Source organism: Aspergillus ambiguus, assembly GCF_047715705.1.
Source record: "Aspergillus ambiguus strain CBS 117.58 unplaced genomic scaffold BDV59scaffold_9, whole genome shotgun sequence".
Lineage (NCBI taxonomy): Eukaryota > Fungi > Ascomycota > Eurotiomycetes > Eurotiales > Aspergillaceae > Aspergillus > Aspergillus ambiguus.
In genome coordinates this window covers 443,305-457,220 of record NW_027395522.1, presented here as the reverse complement: position 1 = coordinate 457,220, position 13,916 = coordinate 443,305, and the positions used below count along the sequence as shown (strand labels likewise).

At 57.3% G+C, this 13,916-nt stretch overlaps 5 protein-coding genes across 5 annotated transcripts; 2 read left to right on the top strand and 3 right to left on the bottom strand.

Annotated features, from left to right (window-relative positions):
- Nucleotides 1–31: 31 nt before the first annotated feature.
- Nucleotides 32–2,130, bottom strand: BDV59DRAFT_175060 (DUF4048 domain-containing protein). Its single transcript, XM_073689192.1, has 2 exons — nucleotides 469–2,130; nucleotides 32–411 (listed from the first exon to the last, which is right to left on the bottom strand). The coding sequence occupies exons 1-2, from the start codon at nucleotides 1,998–2,000 to the stop codon at nucleotides 198–200; spliced, it is 1,746 nt and encodes a 581-aa protein (XP_073549604.1). The 5' UTR covers nucleotides 2,001–2,130; the 3' UTR covers nucleotides 32–197.
- A 624-nt stretch (nucleotides 2,131–2,754) lies between these two features.
- On the bottom strand, nucleotides 2,755–7,022 carry BDV59DRAFT_192257 (uncharacterized protein; the record flags this gene model as incomplete). The annotated part of the gene is made up of 7 exons (XM_073692019.1): nucleotides 2,755–3,025; nucleotides 3,093–3,746; nucleotides 3,800–4,350; nucleotides 4,463–4,630; nucleotides 4,719–4,786; nucleotides 4,856–5,047; nucleotides 5,402–7,022. 7 exons carry the CDS (start codon nucleotides 7,020–7,022, stop codon nucleotides 2,755–2,757), a joined length of 3,525 nt encoding a protein of 1,174 aa, XP_073549603.1.
- A 393-nt stretch (nucleotides 7,023–7,415) lies between these two features.
- Nucleotides 7,416–9,228, bottom strand: BDV59DRAFT_175055 (putative protein kinase). Its single transcript, XM_073689191.1, has 5 exons — nucleotides 8,870–9,228; nucleotides 8,475–8,812; nucleotides 8,097–8,416; nucleotides 7,813–8,050; nucleotides 7,416–7,765 (listed from the first exon to the last, which is right to left on the bottom strand). The coding sequence occupies exons 1-5, from the start codon at nucleotides 9,115–9,117 to the stop codon at nucleotides 7,575–7,577; spliced, it is 1,335 nt and encodes a 444-aa protein (XP_073549602.1). The 5' UTR covers nucleotides 9,118–9,228; the 3' UTR covers nucleotides 7,416–7,574.
- Nucleotides 9,229–11,323, top strand: BDV59DRAFT_175052 (dTDP-4-dehydrorhamnose reductase family protein). Its single transcript, XM_073689190.1, has 4 exons — nucleotides 9,229–9,680; nucleotides 9,738–9,757; nucleotides 9,815–10,526; nucleotides 10,609–11,323. The coding sequence occupies exons 1-4, from the start codon at nucleotides 9,469–9,471 to the stop codon at nucleotides 10,637–10,639; spliced, it is 975 nt and encodes a 324-aa protein (XP_073549601.1). The 5' UTR covers nucleotides 9,229–9,468; the 3' UTR covers nucleotides 10,640–11,323.
- On the top strand, nucleotides 11,229–13,872 carry BDV59DRAFT_175049 (uncharacterized protein). Its single transcript, XM_073689189.1, has one exon. It carries the CDS (start codon nucleotides 11,402–11,404, stop codon nucleotides 13,787–13,789), a length of 2,388 nt encoding a protein of 795 aa, XP_073549600.1. The 5' UTR covers nucleotides 11,229–11,401; the 3' UTR covers nucleotides 13,790–13,872.
- The last annotated feature ends 44 nt before the right edge of the window (nucleotides 13,873–13,916 follow it).

Genomic DNA, 13,916 nt, shown 5'->3' with positions numbered 1-13,916 from the left:
CTCTTACGGCATCTACCACGCAACCAGAATAGGTCTACAATGCATTTCATAATATAAATATCGAATCGAAGTAAAAAAAGGGGGAGAAATCATAAGCGCTTCGTAAGGGTATTGTCATCACCCTGCGTGAATCCGTGTCATCGCCCGACAAGATCGCGGCCGCGCAATCAAACCCATCGTCACAAGAAGTCGGCGAGTCAATCCTTCTTGTCGTCCTTGTCCAGCGGCGGCGAACTCGTCTGGGCCTTCCGTTCGGGCGACGGCGAGAGACTGCGCTCCCACTCGGCCATCAGGTTCGAGGCCGTCCGGGTCAGCTTGGAGGGGGCCAGCTTCGTGATGGCGGGCCAGGGAATGCCGTCGGACACGCTGGGGTCCGGGATGTGGGAGTCATGTTGGCGCCAGTCGCCGAAGCTACCCTAGTCAGCTCCACCCTACCCCAGACGAGAACAAAAGAAACCTCCCACTTACCTCGTACTCGTGCGAGGACTACTGCCCTGCGTGACGGGCGACTGGTCCTGCTTGGATTCGATGGTCGACCGGCTCGATGACGGCGTGTGCATTTTCTTCGGCTGGGGGGTGTCCCAGTCATCCCAGTTGTCGTCAACCTCGAGATGGCTGCTGGGGGGTTCGTGAGGATCGGTGGAGGCGGGGGGGTTGCGGGGGCGCGCCGCGACGGCGGGAGGGGACGTCTGTCCAGGTGCATCAATGCCGAATTCACTCCAAAACGACGATTCCATGTCCGCCGATTGCGAGTCTTTACCAGAAGATTTGGCCGCCGCGGGGCCTTTGCTCCCGGACGAGGACGGAGACCGCGATATCTTTCCCCCCTGCGCCACCGAGAGGCGATCCCTACTGCGCGACGACGTCGAGCTGGAGTCGCGTTTGCCGCGGGCACTGGTCGACATGGCCCGCGACTCCGTGGCGTTGATTCCCTCCTCGCCCACGGTAGCTTGTCGGATATCCTCGAGGAACGTCCACAGGCCCTCCCGGAGATCCGACGCCATCTGTCGGCCGGTGCGCATCAGCGCCTCGCGCGACGGCGGTGGCATCGTGCGCCGCCACTGCGCGATCACGTCGTCGGGGATGGTCGAGAAGTCGTGATCGCGATCGCCGCCAGGAACGGTCGGGCCACCGGCCGCGGGGACCATGGGACTGCGGTCAACGGACGGCAGCGTCGCGGAGCGGGGGGACCGGCCGATGCGGTCGCCGTCGGGAGTCTCTGCGGACGCCCCGAGGGGACTGTGGGCGCCCGAGGCCGGAGCGAGGAGGGAGAGTGTGCGGGCGTGGGAGCCCTGGAAGACCCGACGGCCGCTGGAGGAGACTTTGGTGCCCTTTGTGGCGGCCGCGCGCAGGCTCTGGCGCCGGTCGAGCTCGCGACTGTATCGAGCGGACTGTGGCGTCGCTGCGGCGGAGGAGGCCTCGGAGCTGGCAACGCTGTGGTCCCGGGTATGCTGGGAGACGGCGGAGGAGGGGGGTTCAGGACCGGTGGAATCGGGGGATCGCAGTGGGAGCAGCGGTTCGGCACGGTGGCTGATCTCGGTGCGTTTCTTGGTCTTCTCGGACACGGCCCATTGCTTCTTGAGGGAGTCGAGCTCCGACTCGGCGCGCTGGAGCTCCTCGCGCAGCTCCAGGACCTTCCGCTCCTGGGCGGCAATGGCGGTCAACAGGCCGGAGCCATCGTCCTGGTCGTCGAAAGCCATGGGCGTGCCCAGGGGGGGAACAGGGGATTGACGGGCGGAGGATCGAGAGACGGGGGTCATGGCGCCGGGAGATGACGACACGTGCGAGTCGTCGGCCACAGTGGCCGGGGGGAGATTGATGGGGAAATTGAGGGTTAAGCGTTTGGTGTGACGAGCGGCCGCATGAGGGCGAGCAGGCAGAGAGGAGCGTTTGAGCTGACGGAGGTGTTTTTCTTGCTGGAGAGGGTCATGATGATGATGGAGTGGCTGTTGTTGGCACGTTTCCGGCGATGGTTCCGCCATGCCCGATGCGGAGTCCATGTTGATGGGAACGGTCAGGGCATAGCAAAGAGAGGAGAAACGAACGAGAGAAGGATAAAATTAAATCAAGGAAGAAGAAGAAGAAGAGAAGAAGAGAGGGATATAGGAAATGAAATGAAATGAGATGATGGAGGCCCTAACGGTCGTAGGAAATTGTTAGTCGGTCTTGACCGCCCATCCCTGCCGCGTTGAATTCTCAGGGGCTGATCGGCCAGGCGGGCGTTTTATGTCCGATGGAGATTGGGATGGAATCAGAGAATAAATACGGAGGAGAGAAAGGAGGATAAGAATGAAGTAGAACAAGAAGAATCAGAATCTACGGAGTACTCCATACAGACGGCGGAAAGGTGGTTTGTACTATGTCATGCATCTGATCCATCATATCCACATCCATGAGTATACTCTATCGAACTACATCCTATAGTCACAGGCAATCGCCAAAGAAATATGACACATGCTCAGATCCAACTGAAGAAGAGAGAAAAATGAACACGAAGAAAGAACACAACTCCAAACGAACGTGGGTATACATCTGCACGAGTCAGTCTGCAGACCTCTGATCTGCCTGGTGATGACCAGCATCCTCAGGAAGATAGAAACGAACGGTCTGCCCGATCGACTGGAGTAATCAAACGAGCGCCATTAGCAATTATCCGTCGAAGGGGCGTATCGAATCCAAATGTACCGCATGGACCATCTCAACGCCTGAAGCTTTTGTACAAGGGGGAAAAAAAAAAAGCGCAGAAATATACACTCAAATGCCCGGCCAGCGATTGCGAAGCCCTTCCGCCCATCGCTGGTACAGCACATCCGACAGCTGTTTGGTGTGCTCCATCCCCGGGACCTGCTGCCCCGGGAGATGGGCCAACTGCGCCGGCTGCAGCGGATTCGACTCGGCCACAACCGCGGATTGTCGCCGCCGGTGGCTCTTCAGATGGGGATTGTTTTGCGCCAACACCAGTCGAGGTCGTTGTGGAGATTCCGGCGGTGGAGCTTGCGGGACGAGACTTGACAGCTTGGAGTCGCTGGGATTCGTCAGCACACGAGATAAATTAAATCAAGCGCTGTCAGGAACATCGGCTGGAGACCTACGCTTGCAGCTTTTCGTTGGTCGCCCGGAGAATATGGAAAAGACCTTCGGGATCCACCATTTCCAGATCGCTCCAGGCCTCCGCTAGTCGAGAGATCGCCTCTCGCTTCTCCTGGTCGCCCGTCGTGCCTAGAACCTCCTGACAAGCCAGGCCAACCGCCCGGCTGTAGGCGCGCCGGCCCAGCTGGGCTTCCTTGCTGTTGGGTTCGGAGAGGAGCGTCTTCGGACTGGCGTTCTCGTCGATCCCGACGGGGTACTGCGGTGCATATGACGGATCCGGGGGTATCTTATCCGACACCCGGCGGAACTGCCGCACCGTGGACGGGCTGTTTCCAAAGGTCAAGTCCACCCCGAGAGGCTGCTTCATACCACTCGACCGTCTCTTGCGTTGGGTTCTTCGAACGGACGGGCTGCGATCCGGCGCCGGGGTGCGCCGCACGGCGGTGTTGGTATGATTCGAGGCGTGCTTGGGGGGGACCGGAGGGTGGGAGATGTGCAGGTCGCCCATCATCTCCGAAGTCTCGTCGTACAAAAAGTCCTGGTTTTCGGGGTCGTCTTCCGCCTCGTAGGGGTCCGTGGCGATCTTCATGGTCGGCGCCTTGACGGTATCGAACACCCATCCGTCGTCATCGTCCTCGAGATGCGTGATGGTATTGCTAGATGGTGTCAGTCAATCGTCTCCGCAACAACATCCATCCACGATACATACAGCGACTCTGCATAATACTTGATGTTATTAGTCACCCCCCGACCGGCGTCCCAATCTTGCTTGCGATGGATCAGCTCCTGCAACGCCTCGGTCTTCCCGGCGTTACGAATGAACTTGTGTCGCAACAGCTCCTTCGCGCTCGGCCGACGGTCGGGATCCTTCGTCAAACACTGCGCGATGAAATCCTTGAACGTATTGCTGTATTGGTCGCCTTCGAGACGTGGCGCGGGTTCCTTCGGGATGAGGAAGAGCACCTTCATCGGATGCGTGCTGGCATGGGGCGGTTCCCCGTTGATCATCTCAATGGCCGTGATACCCAGCGACCAGATATCGGCCTTGTAGTCGTACCCGGCCTGCTGGATCACCTCCGGCGCCATCCAGAATGGCGTGCCGACGAAGGTGTTGCGTTGGGATTTGATGTTGGTCAGCTGGGCGGCCACTCCGAAATCCGCCAGCTTCACCTTCCCCATGTGCGAGAGAAGAACGTTTGCGGCTTTGATGTCGCGGTGGATTTTCCCTTCGCAGTGCAGATAGTCCAGTCCCTGGAGCAGCTGTTGGCAGATGATGGCGACGTGGGCTTCGTTGAAAACCCCTGGTTTCAGCTGAGATCGCGTATTAGCCGACAGACCATTTGACGCATCCATCCCAGAGTATGAGTGTTACCAAGTCGAGGCAGGATCCTCCGCCGAGATACTCCATCACGATCCAGAGTTTGTGTCCGCGCAGAAAGCTCGCCTTGTACTGTGTCACATACTGGCTGGCGCAAGTCGCCAGGACGGAGATTTCCTGCTGAATCTCCTGGATGTCATCTTCGCTGGACTCGAGGTCGATCTGGAGAGCGTGAACCCGTCACGTTAGCTGTGTTGTTCCTTGTGTTGTCCCGGCGCCGACGGCACCGACAGAACGTAGAATCCCGTACATGTTTAACCGCAACGATCTCGCCGGTGGCTTTCTCGATCGCCTTGTACACCGTTCCAAAACTACCGCCTGGAGAACAAAGAGGTCTGGTTAGCGACATCGACCGGACATGGGTTGCAATTGGCCGACGGGACTCACTCCCCAGCTCCTCCATCATCTGATAATGGCTGGCCATGTCGTCCGCCATGTCTGCGCTCAGTTCGGTGGCAACTGGAGAAAGAAGATGATGACACCAGAAAACACGCGCTGTCGTCGTCCGGAACGACCTTGCGCAGGAACTAAGTAAGTACCGCGACGGACGGACGGCGCAGGAGGATATGGCGAGAGATGCTGGATGGATCGGCCTTTTACTTGATCACAACACAAAATATGGAGCACAACCGCATGCTGACCCGTGGTTCGCTGACGACCGGGCGGTAACGCATGGCAACGCTCACCGCCCATGCATGTGATGAGGTAAGCGTACATTAAGCTGCATGAAGAATGCATCAAATCACGGATGTTTTACAACGCTCTAAAACTAATAAATAATAATACGTATCCATGGATGTTCATATCCGAAGTATGTCTCAGCCACCTCATCCTAAATGTACTTGTAGGGGTTCATGATTCCGTTCTGTCTCCGTTAGCATTAATGGCCTTGCACATTCCAGGGGAAAGGAAGCGGAATGGATCAAAGTAGACTTACCGGATCGTACAGCTCCTTCAGCTGCTTCATCAGCTTCACCATCGTCTCGTTCTGGCTGTACCCGATGAACTCCTTCTTGGCCAGACCGAGTCCGTGCTCGGCGCTAATACTGCCCTGGCGTTGCTGGATCCACTCGTACACCCAGGGCTCGATGGCCTGCTCGACCTCCTTGTTGTACTGCCGCACCGCGATGTTCAGGTGCAGGTTGGAGTCGCCCATGTGGCCGTAGCCGACCACCGCACGGACGGGGAACGAGTCATCGTCCCCGACGAAGCCCATCTGTGTCAGCCGCGCCTTGCAGTCCTCGACCAGCTGGTACAGCTCCGGCAGGGGAATCGACACGTCGTACTTGTAGGTGCCACCGAGGTGGCTCAGGGCCTCCGTGATGCCCTCCCGCCAGCGCCAGATGCCCTGGAACTGCGTTTCGTCCTGGGCCAGCACGCCGTCGGCGACGATGCCCTCGCCCATGATGTGCTCCAGGAACGTCTCCAGCTTCTCCATGTCGTGGTCGGCGTTGGACCCGCTCGTCTCGACCACGCAGTAGAACGGGTACTCGCCCTCCAGCGGGTACTTGTTACCGGTGGACTCGTGGACGAGCTGCTGGGAACGGCCGTCCATCAGCTCAAAGGCCGACAGGATCTCCGACAATTGGCCCTTGGCCTCCTGGAAGGCGCGGCGCACGTTCTCGTAGCTCTCCAGACCAAAGTAGGCGACGTTGACGGCCTTGGGCCGCGGCGGACACAGGATCGACACCTTGGTCACCACGCCGATGGTGCCCTCAGCGCCGATGAACAACTGCTTCAGGTCGTAGCCGGTGTTGTTCTTGCGCAGCGTCGACAGCGCGTCGACCACCGTGCCGTCGGGGAGGACGGCCTCGACACCCAGCACGGTGCCGTGGAGACTGCCGTAGCGCAGCAGGCGCAGGCCACCGGCGTTGGTGGCCACGTTGCCGCCAATATGGCACGAGCCCTTGGCGCCCAGGTCCAACGGGAAGAGGTGGCCGCGCTCGGCGAGATACTGGTCGGCGACCTCGAGGATGACGCCGGCGTCGGCGACGAGCACGCCCGAGGCCTCGTCGAAAGAATGGATGGTGTTCATGCGGCTGGTGTTGATGACGATCTCGTCAAAGACCGGGACCGACCCGCCGACGAGCCCGGTGTTGCCCCCCTGCGGCACAACGGCCAATTTCCGCTCATTACAGTATTTCAGCGCCTTGCTGACCTCCTCGGTGGAGCCAGGCTTGAGAACCAGCCGTGTGTGGCCGCGGTACTTGCGCATCCAGTCGCTGTTGAAGGGCGCGATGTCGTCGGCGGCATCGGCGGTGACGCCGTCGATCACGGCGGACTGGGAGCCTAGGAGCTCCTTGAAGAAGGCCACGTCTTGTTCGGTAATCTCAGCGAAGTTCGGGTTGCGCTTGACGTTGGGGTAGGCATCGGTGGTATACTTAATCTCCTTGGTCGCATGGACTGGGGCGGAGATGCTGAAGCTGCGAGCGGGGGCTGTCGTCGTCGTTGCTAGCGGGACGCGGGCGGTAGGGAGAATAGGACGAACTGTCCCACGGGGCTTAGGGACACGAGCCCGTCGCAGGGCGATTGAGAGGTTCCTTGCGCTGGACATGGTGTGAGGTTGGGGCAAGGAAGAGAGAGAGAGGCGGATAGAAAGATGGGAGGCCGCAAGGGTATAAAAAATTGAACGGTGGTTGGCTCGGCCCGTCGCCGACGCCGGAGTCTCTCGTTCTTTCCGTCCCGACGGATGTCGAGCGGATACTGATCCGCGGGTACAGTAGATTATTGAAGGATGATCGGGTGATGGAGATGGATTTAGTTGGCGAAGGGTCTATTTAGTGGCTGAGGGTTTGTTGTTTTGAGGTTGTACGCAGATTCTGTATTAGTATATGGTTGTGTTCATTATGCCGTACTAGATATATATTTCGACCCTTGAACCCAGGTGAAAAGACGTGATACTGTGAGACTATAATAATATATCTTAAAATATCATGTAGATACACAGCGAGAGAAATGTAGGACTTAAAGGTTTACCAGGGATCTATCTATAGATGTCCTTATGATATACTAGCGCTAGCAGGGCTAAAAACCCAGGGTTAGCCACACCGTATTGAACCTAATGAATAGTAAGACCCAAGACTCGTCTTTTGAAGATCAGTAGAAATCAGGCGCTTCTTTGCTTTGGTTGAAGAAAAGGATGTTCCGCCAGTTCGCCTGCCTTTTCTCTCGCATCTGGATGCCAGTCAAGCATCCTCTTGGCGAGATCCAGAAATGCTTCTTTCTCCTCTCCCTCGAGGAAAGAAACTGTGTCGTCCAGTTTCCGGCCGGGGACTAGGTCTTCGTAGAGAAAGCGTCCTAAGATATGGTGAGTCTAATTCGTTCGAGAGGCAACCCGGTAATACCATTATTATCAAAGAATGGCCCGCAGAAGTACTCCTCCGCAGTCTCGCATACTATATCATCTCGTCTGACAGGTTGCGGCCACGAATACTCTCGCATAAATTGATACCTTTGCATGACCTCTGGAGGCGGTGGACCGAGTAAGGCTATCATCTCAGCGACATGTAGCCGACCACGATAACAACCTTGCTGATCGTAGATATGCTGAAATAACTCTTTGCCTTCGATCATATCCCATAACTGACCTAACATTAGTAGATGCAGTCAGTTTAGAGAAGAGCCATACCAAAACACCAAGATTCCAAATATCCGTAGGCATTTGCCATCCATTACCTAGTATCACCTCTGGCGCCCGATAGTGATCTGGCTGAATAGGCCAGACGCCCCAATCGTCGTCTGCCTCGAGTCTAGTTGCTAAGCCAAAGTCGACCAGCTGCGGTATACTCCTTAGGCTTTTAAGTGGCCCAAAGTCATTACGGGATTGATATACTGATCGTCCCGTTGAATCAATCCTAGAAGCCATTGGGGTTTTTAGCTGATAATCGATGAAATTAGCAAGCACGGCTGGGTCCTCGAATGAGACCATAATGTTTTCTAGCTTTAGATCTAGGTAGCCGCTCAGCCTTAGTTTACTCATAGGAAGTGAAGTTAGAGATAGACCCACCTGTATGAACTATTCGGCATTCTTTATGAAGATAATCAAGCCCCGTCAGAAGCGTACGAATGTATGTTTTAACGAGGGGCAGTGGCATTTTTCTATCGTCAAAGCGCCGCTGATACATCGACAAGGGCTCCCTCATCGGCGGGTATACAAGACAGGAATAAGAACGTCCTGCTGGATCTTTAACTTCGAAAGCGTCTAGTAACGTTCGGATAAGTGAGCGACCGCGATGAGATGAGATCACCGTGGAGATGTGCTCTTCGATCTCGCGCTCATGACCAGCATTTGCATTGCTATTGGCGATTTTGACTGCAACAATGCTTTCCGGTTCCTCGGTATGCCTATACATTGTTAAAAGAGAGCTCTCCATCGAACAGAAATTATCCAAGGCCAGCTACTCCTGTAAATCACGCGCAAGCCATACTGTTGAAGACACGCCCCAGCCCACCTTGACCAGGGGTTGGTAACGGTTGGCGAGTACCTCTCCAGGCCTCGCTGGGCAGAATTGCGTGGAATCGTATACTGGCGAGATTTCTTCATCAACGAGTATGCCCCGTGGTAAAATTGGCCCGGGAGAAGGCATAGGATACGGTTTCGTGAGAAGAAAGGCGGACAAACGAGGAATGGAAGGCCGTAGGGTGTTCATTACGAGTTCCTCCCCAGTTCCTCCCCGGTGATATCAATGGTGGTCGTGGAAGGGGTTGCGTGTATTGGCGTGATGGAGTTGCCTGTTTGGTAGACGCACGAGGCGATCCCAATCGGGCTGGAACAACAATCACGTTGATCGCGATTCTTCTTATGCCTCCTCCACTTCGACATCTTTCGACCCCTCTCTCTCTTTTCATCCCCTTCATTCCAATTCCATATTCGATAAGATTTACCTCTCCAGAGACTGATTGATCCAGTTCCAAACCGGAATCCAGTGGTTACGTCATTTTCTGCCCCGCCGTCCCAAGCTTTCAGAGCAAACCGTTTTGCTTCCTCGATCTCTCCTACCATGTCCTTCGCCGACATAACCTCATTGAACATGTCCACCATCGTTCTTGTGACCGGTGCTTCGGGCCTCCTCGGCCGTCAGGTGTTCAACACCTTCAAGAGCTCTGGCTGTCTGGTGGTCGGGCAAGGGTACTCGCGGGCCAATCCCCCCACCATCCTGAAGGCGGACTTGGAGAAGCCAGATGATATCCACGCATTGTTGGATGATGTGAAGTAAGCTTTGTGGCGCCTGCTTCTATTTTACTGGCGAGGGCTAACTGCAAGGGATAGACCGCAGATTGTCGTGCATTGTGCGTCCGAGGAACTCAACCATCATCTCACGACTTCGTGTTCTAACCGTTGAACAGGCGCTGCGAATCGATCTCCCGATCTCTGTGACAAGGACCCTGATCAAGCCCGCCGGCTCAACGTCGATGCGACGCGTGCCCTAGCCAAGGAGACTGTCGCCCGGAACGCCTTTTTGATCTACATCTCCACCGACTACGTCTTCCCCGGGAAGGAAGGGGAAGCGCCCTACGAGGCCGACAGCCCGACTAACCCGCCCAATCTCTACGGACAGTTCAAGCGGGACGGCGAGGTCGCCGTGTTGGAGGAAACCAAGGCCACCGGGTTGGGGATCGTGCTGCGGGTGCCGGTGCTGTACGGGGCGGCCAAGGATAACTCGGAGAGTGCAGTCAACACGTTGGTGGACGCGGTGCGCAAGTCGCAAGATGCGAACGCCGGCGTGAAGATGGACGACTGGGCGCTGCGGTATCCCACCAACACGGAGGATGTGGCGCGGGTGTGTCGCGACATCATCATCAAGTACATCACGGAACGGTCGCGGATCAAGGAGCTGCCGAAGATCCTGCAGTTCTCGTCGGAAGACCGGATGACCAAGTATGAGATCTGCGAGAAGCTGGCCGAGGTGATGTCGCTGTCACTGGACGGGATGATTCGCAACCAACAGGGCAACGATCCGAATGCGGCGGTGCAGCGGCCGTACGACACGCACCTGTCGACGAAGGAACTCCGGGCGCTGGGCATCGACGTGCGCACGGTTGATTTTGTGACATGGTGGTGAGTAATAATTCCGGTGGTTTTGATTGAGATCGACCATGGTGCAGAAGGGGATGGACTGAGGGAGGCTAACTGAATGCAGGCGGCAGTACCTTAGCGGGTCTAAGAAATAGGACCAGGGTTGTCTGACGGAAAAAGATTGTCTACCTGTCTACTTGGGAATCGGAATGACTTCGTACGAAAAAGCATGGGCAGTGCGACGGGCCTTACAGATAATCCACACGACTAGATGAGGTCGATGTCAATCATCCGATGGATCGACATATCGACATTCCTAGTCGATCACTAGAGAAAAGAACAATGCAATGAACCTGGACGCCGTAAATCTCTCTCTGTCCTTCTCTCCATTCTCCGTCTCGTGGAGGGCGATGCGACGTTGAGGCCGGAAATCACTTCCATGTCGCATTGACCTGTCGATCCGCTCGGCCGTTCCACTTTTCCTCCGTCATTCTTCTTCCTCCTCTTCTCCCTTTCCCGGTTTCTTCCCCGTTCATCCTCCCTCGATTTCTCCACTGCGATCGAGTCGATCTTCCCCTGCATTCTCCTGCAGTCGCGAGAGGAGGCATTGACAGCTCGTGCGACGTTGAACAGGTGTCCCTGAGTCCCTGAATCCCTGGAAGCCTGCGAGCGTCTTGAAAGACCGTGTCCCCATCTCCCTGGAACAATCCCAGGGCCATCATCCTCCCCAGATCGTGACGTCGCGAAATCCAGATTCGCCGCATCAGGTATGGATCGTCCGCCCGCCAGGGAGATTAATCTCACCAGGAGGCGCTAGTTTTACTTTCTACTACACTACCTACATTTATGCCCATGCGACCTCCCCCCATCCGCACGCCGTGAATGAATCAAGTCGCCCTCTGGCCTCCTCTTGCATCATGGCCGTCGAGAAACCGGACTCGATCGCCGCCGGCCACGGTCCATCACCCCCCATGAAGTTCTCGCGCTATCGTTCGGTGCGCAAGGCTGCCGCCTCGCAGAAACAGCCACAGGAATTTCAGCCGCCCGCCACCCCGCTGCCTCCAGCGAAGCCTCGCAGCATTCCGTCCTCCGATACAGTGTCCTCCCCCAACGGCTCGACAAATGCGACCATCCAGCGGAGTATGTCACGCTACCGTCGTCAGCGAACACCTCCCTCCCGCTCCTCGTCGGAGGTCGTCTCGCAGCCGCCAGTGCCCGTCCCAACCGATCAGGTGCTCGCCTACCGAACACAGGCCGACGGAGCGACCAATGGTTACCCCGTTCCGTCGGAGATACGTGATCCGGACAAGGCAAAGAACAGGAATGGAGTCGTTCCTATCACCAATCCCTTCCTGGACGACGAAGAAGTGGACGAGGATGCGGAGCGCGAAAGGCACCGCCAGAACGCTATGGACCGGCTGACCGGAGGGGACAGAGTGAAACGGCGGGCGCCGTCTCGTCCGAGAACGCGCGAGAGGAGTGTGAAGCATCGCGAGGGCCCGTCACGACATGGTGACGAACGCCCGCGCCGCTCCTTGACGGAAATGATCAAGCCATCGTCGCGCTCGAAAGACAAACCCAAACCCGATGCACCAGAAAAGGGGGCCGATCAAAGCATGGGTGCACGGTTTCCGGGGCTCGACGCCCCTGTTTCAGCGGTCAATGCTGGGGAACGCAGGGTGGTCGTGCAGTACAAGAAGACATCCATGGATCTCCCTGTCACACCGTCGACGTCGGTGCAGGACCTTCTCTTCCTGGCGGCGGATTCTCTCACCAGTGAGATCGATCCGACGAAATTCATTCTCATGGAGTCGTTCCTCGAACTCGGACTTGAGAGGCCGCTGCGCCGGTACGAGTCGGTCCGCGACATTATGAACTCGTGGGCGCATGACCGGGAAAATACGTTAATCGTCGTGCCCCCCGCCAGCCTGGACGCGTTGGTTCTGCTGGACTCCCAGCGGGTGCCCGCGCAGCCTCCGGCAGACGTGGTGTTACACCTGTATTACTCCCAGCGTCCACGCAAGTGGGATAAGCGGTACATCACCATACGATCGGATGGCCAAATCACTGTGTCGAAAAGGGAGCAGGGACAGGACCAGGCCAATGTCTGCCACCTGTCCGATTTCGACATATACTCGCCCACGGCGAGCTTCCTCTCACACAACGTCAAGCCGCCCAAGAAGATCTGCCATGCCGTCAAAAGCCAGCAGAAATCTAGCATGTTCCTATCCACCGAGAACTTTGTGCACTTCTTTGCCACGAACGACCGCACCGTCGCGGACCAGTTCTCCCGCGCCGTCCAGACGTGGCGGAGTTGGTATCTCGTCAACAGGCTGGGTGCTGGTCACCCCGAGGAAAAGGCCGATACCCCAGAACAACCGTCGCGTCCGCTGTTGAACATGAGCGCGTCGGAGAACCACAGCGACGAGGGTGCCCCCTCTTTAGGTCGCTCAAAGTCGTCCCGGTCTAAAGACCTTTTCTCACGCAAAAAGAGCACGCGCGAACATGGCCCGCCGCCCCCGGCATTTCCCAAGTCGTTCGCTGATGCATCCGAGACCGCCGATGCGCCCGCGGATGATTCTCCGTTTGCTTCATCTAGTCTGCTGGGCCGCACTTATACGCTCCGCCAACGCGCCATGAAGGAGCGCGAAGAGCGCGAGAAGCGTGCCAACGAGGAACCGTTCACCGCACAGGGTCTCGTCGGCAGTATGAGCCCCCGCCGTAGTCGACCAGCCAGCCGGTCCAACACGATGACATCAACAAACCCCCCTGACCTGCATGGCCTCATGAAGCGCTCGCAGTCGGAGAAGATCAAGCCGCTCGTCGACCTGACTCCTGTCTACCAGGAACCGCCACAGCACACCCGTAAGGGCCGCGGCGTAGCCGTCGAACCGGGTCAGCCGCTCATTGACGCTGCCACGGGTCCCGAGGTGCCCGGTGGAATCTCGATCCCCCCGGCCACTACCTGGAGACGACCCCCGCCGCCGGTGATCCCCTCCCTGGACACCAAGACGCGACAGCGCTCGAACACCGCGCGCAGCACGAGCAATCCCCGCCATCGCCCGCACAACCACCAATCCGCCACCGCGCCGACATCCCCCATCACGCCTGCCGACCCTTCTCAACCCCGGGAAGACCCATTTCTCCCGAATAGTCTCCTCGCGCGCTCCGCGCACACCCCAGGACAGGGGATCATGGCAAAGGGCCACGGCGTGGCGACAGGGGACCGCAACGCGTCGAAGCCGATGCTAGATATGTCGCCGGAGAATCCGTTTGCTGAAGGCAGTCTTCTCCGCGGGCTGTAGGAGTTACGATGATGAATGCATTGGCGTTGTTTGGGTAGATATCCTGATGTATGTTAGTCTTTTGAATGCTATTACTACCATGCGAATTACATCATGAAGATCATTTCTTCGTCGCCCACCCCCGGGC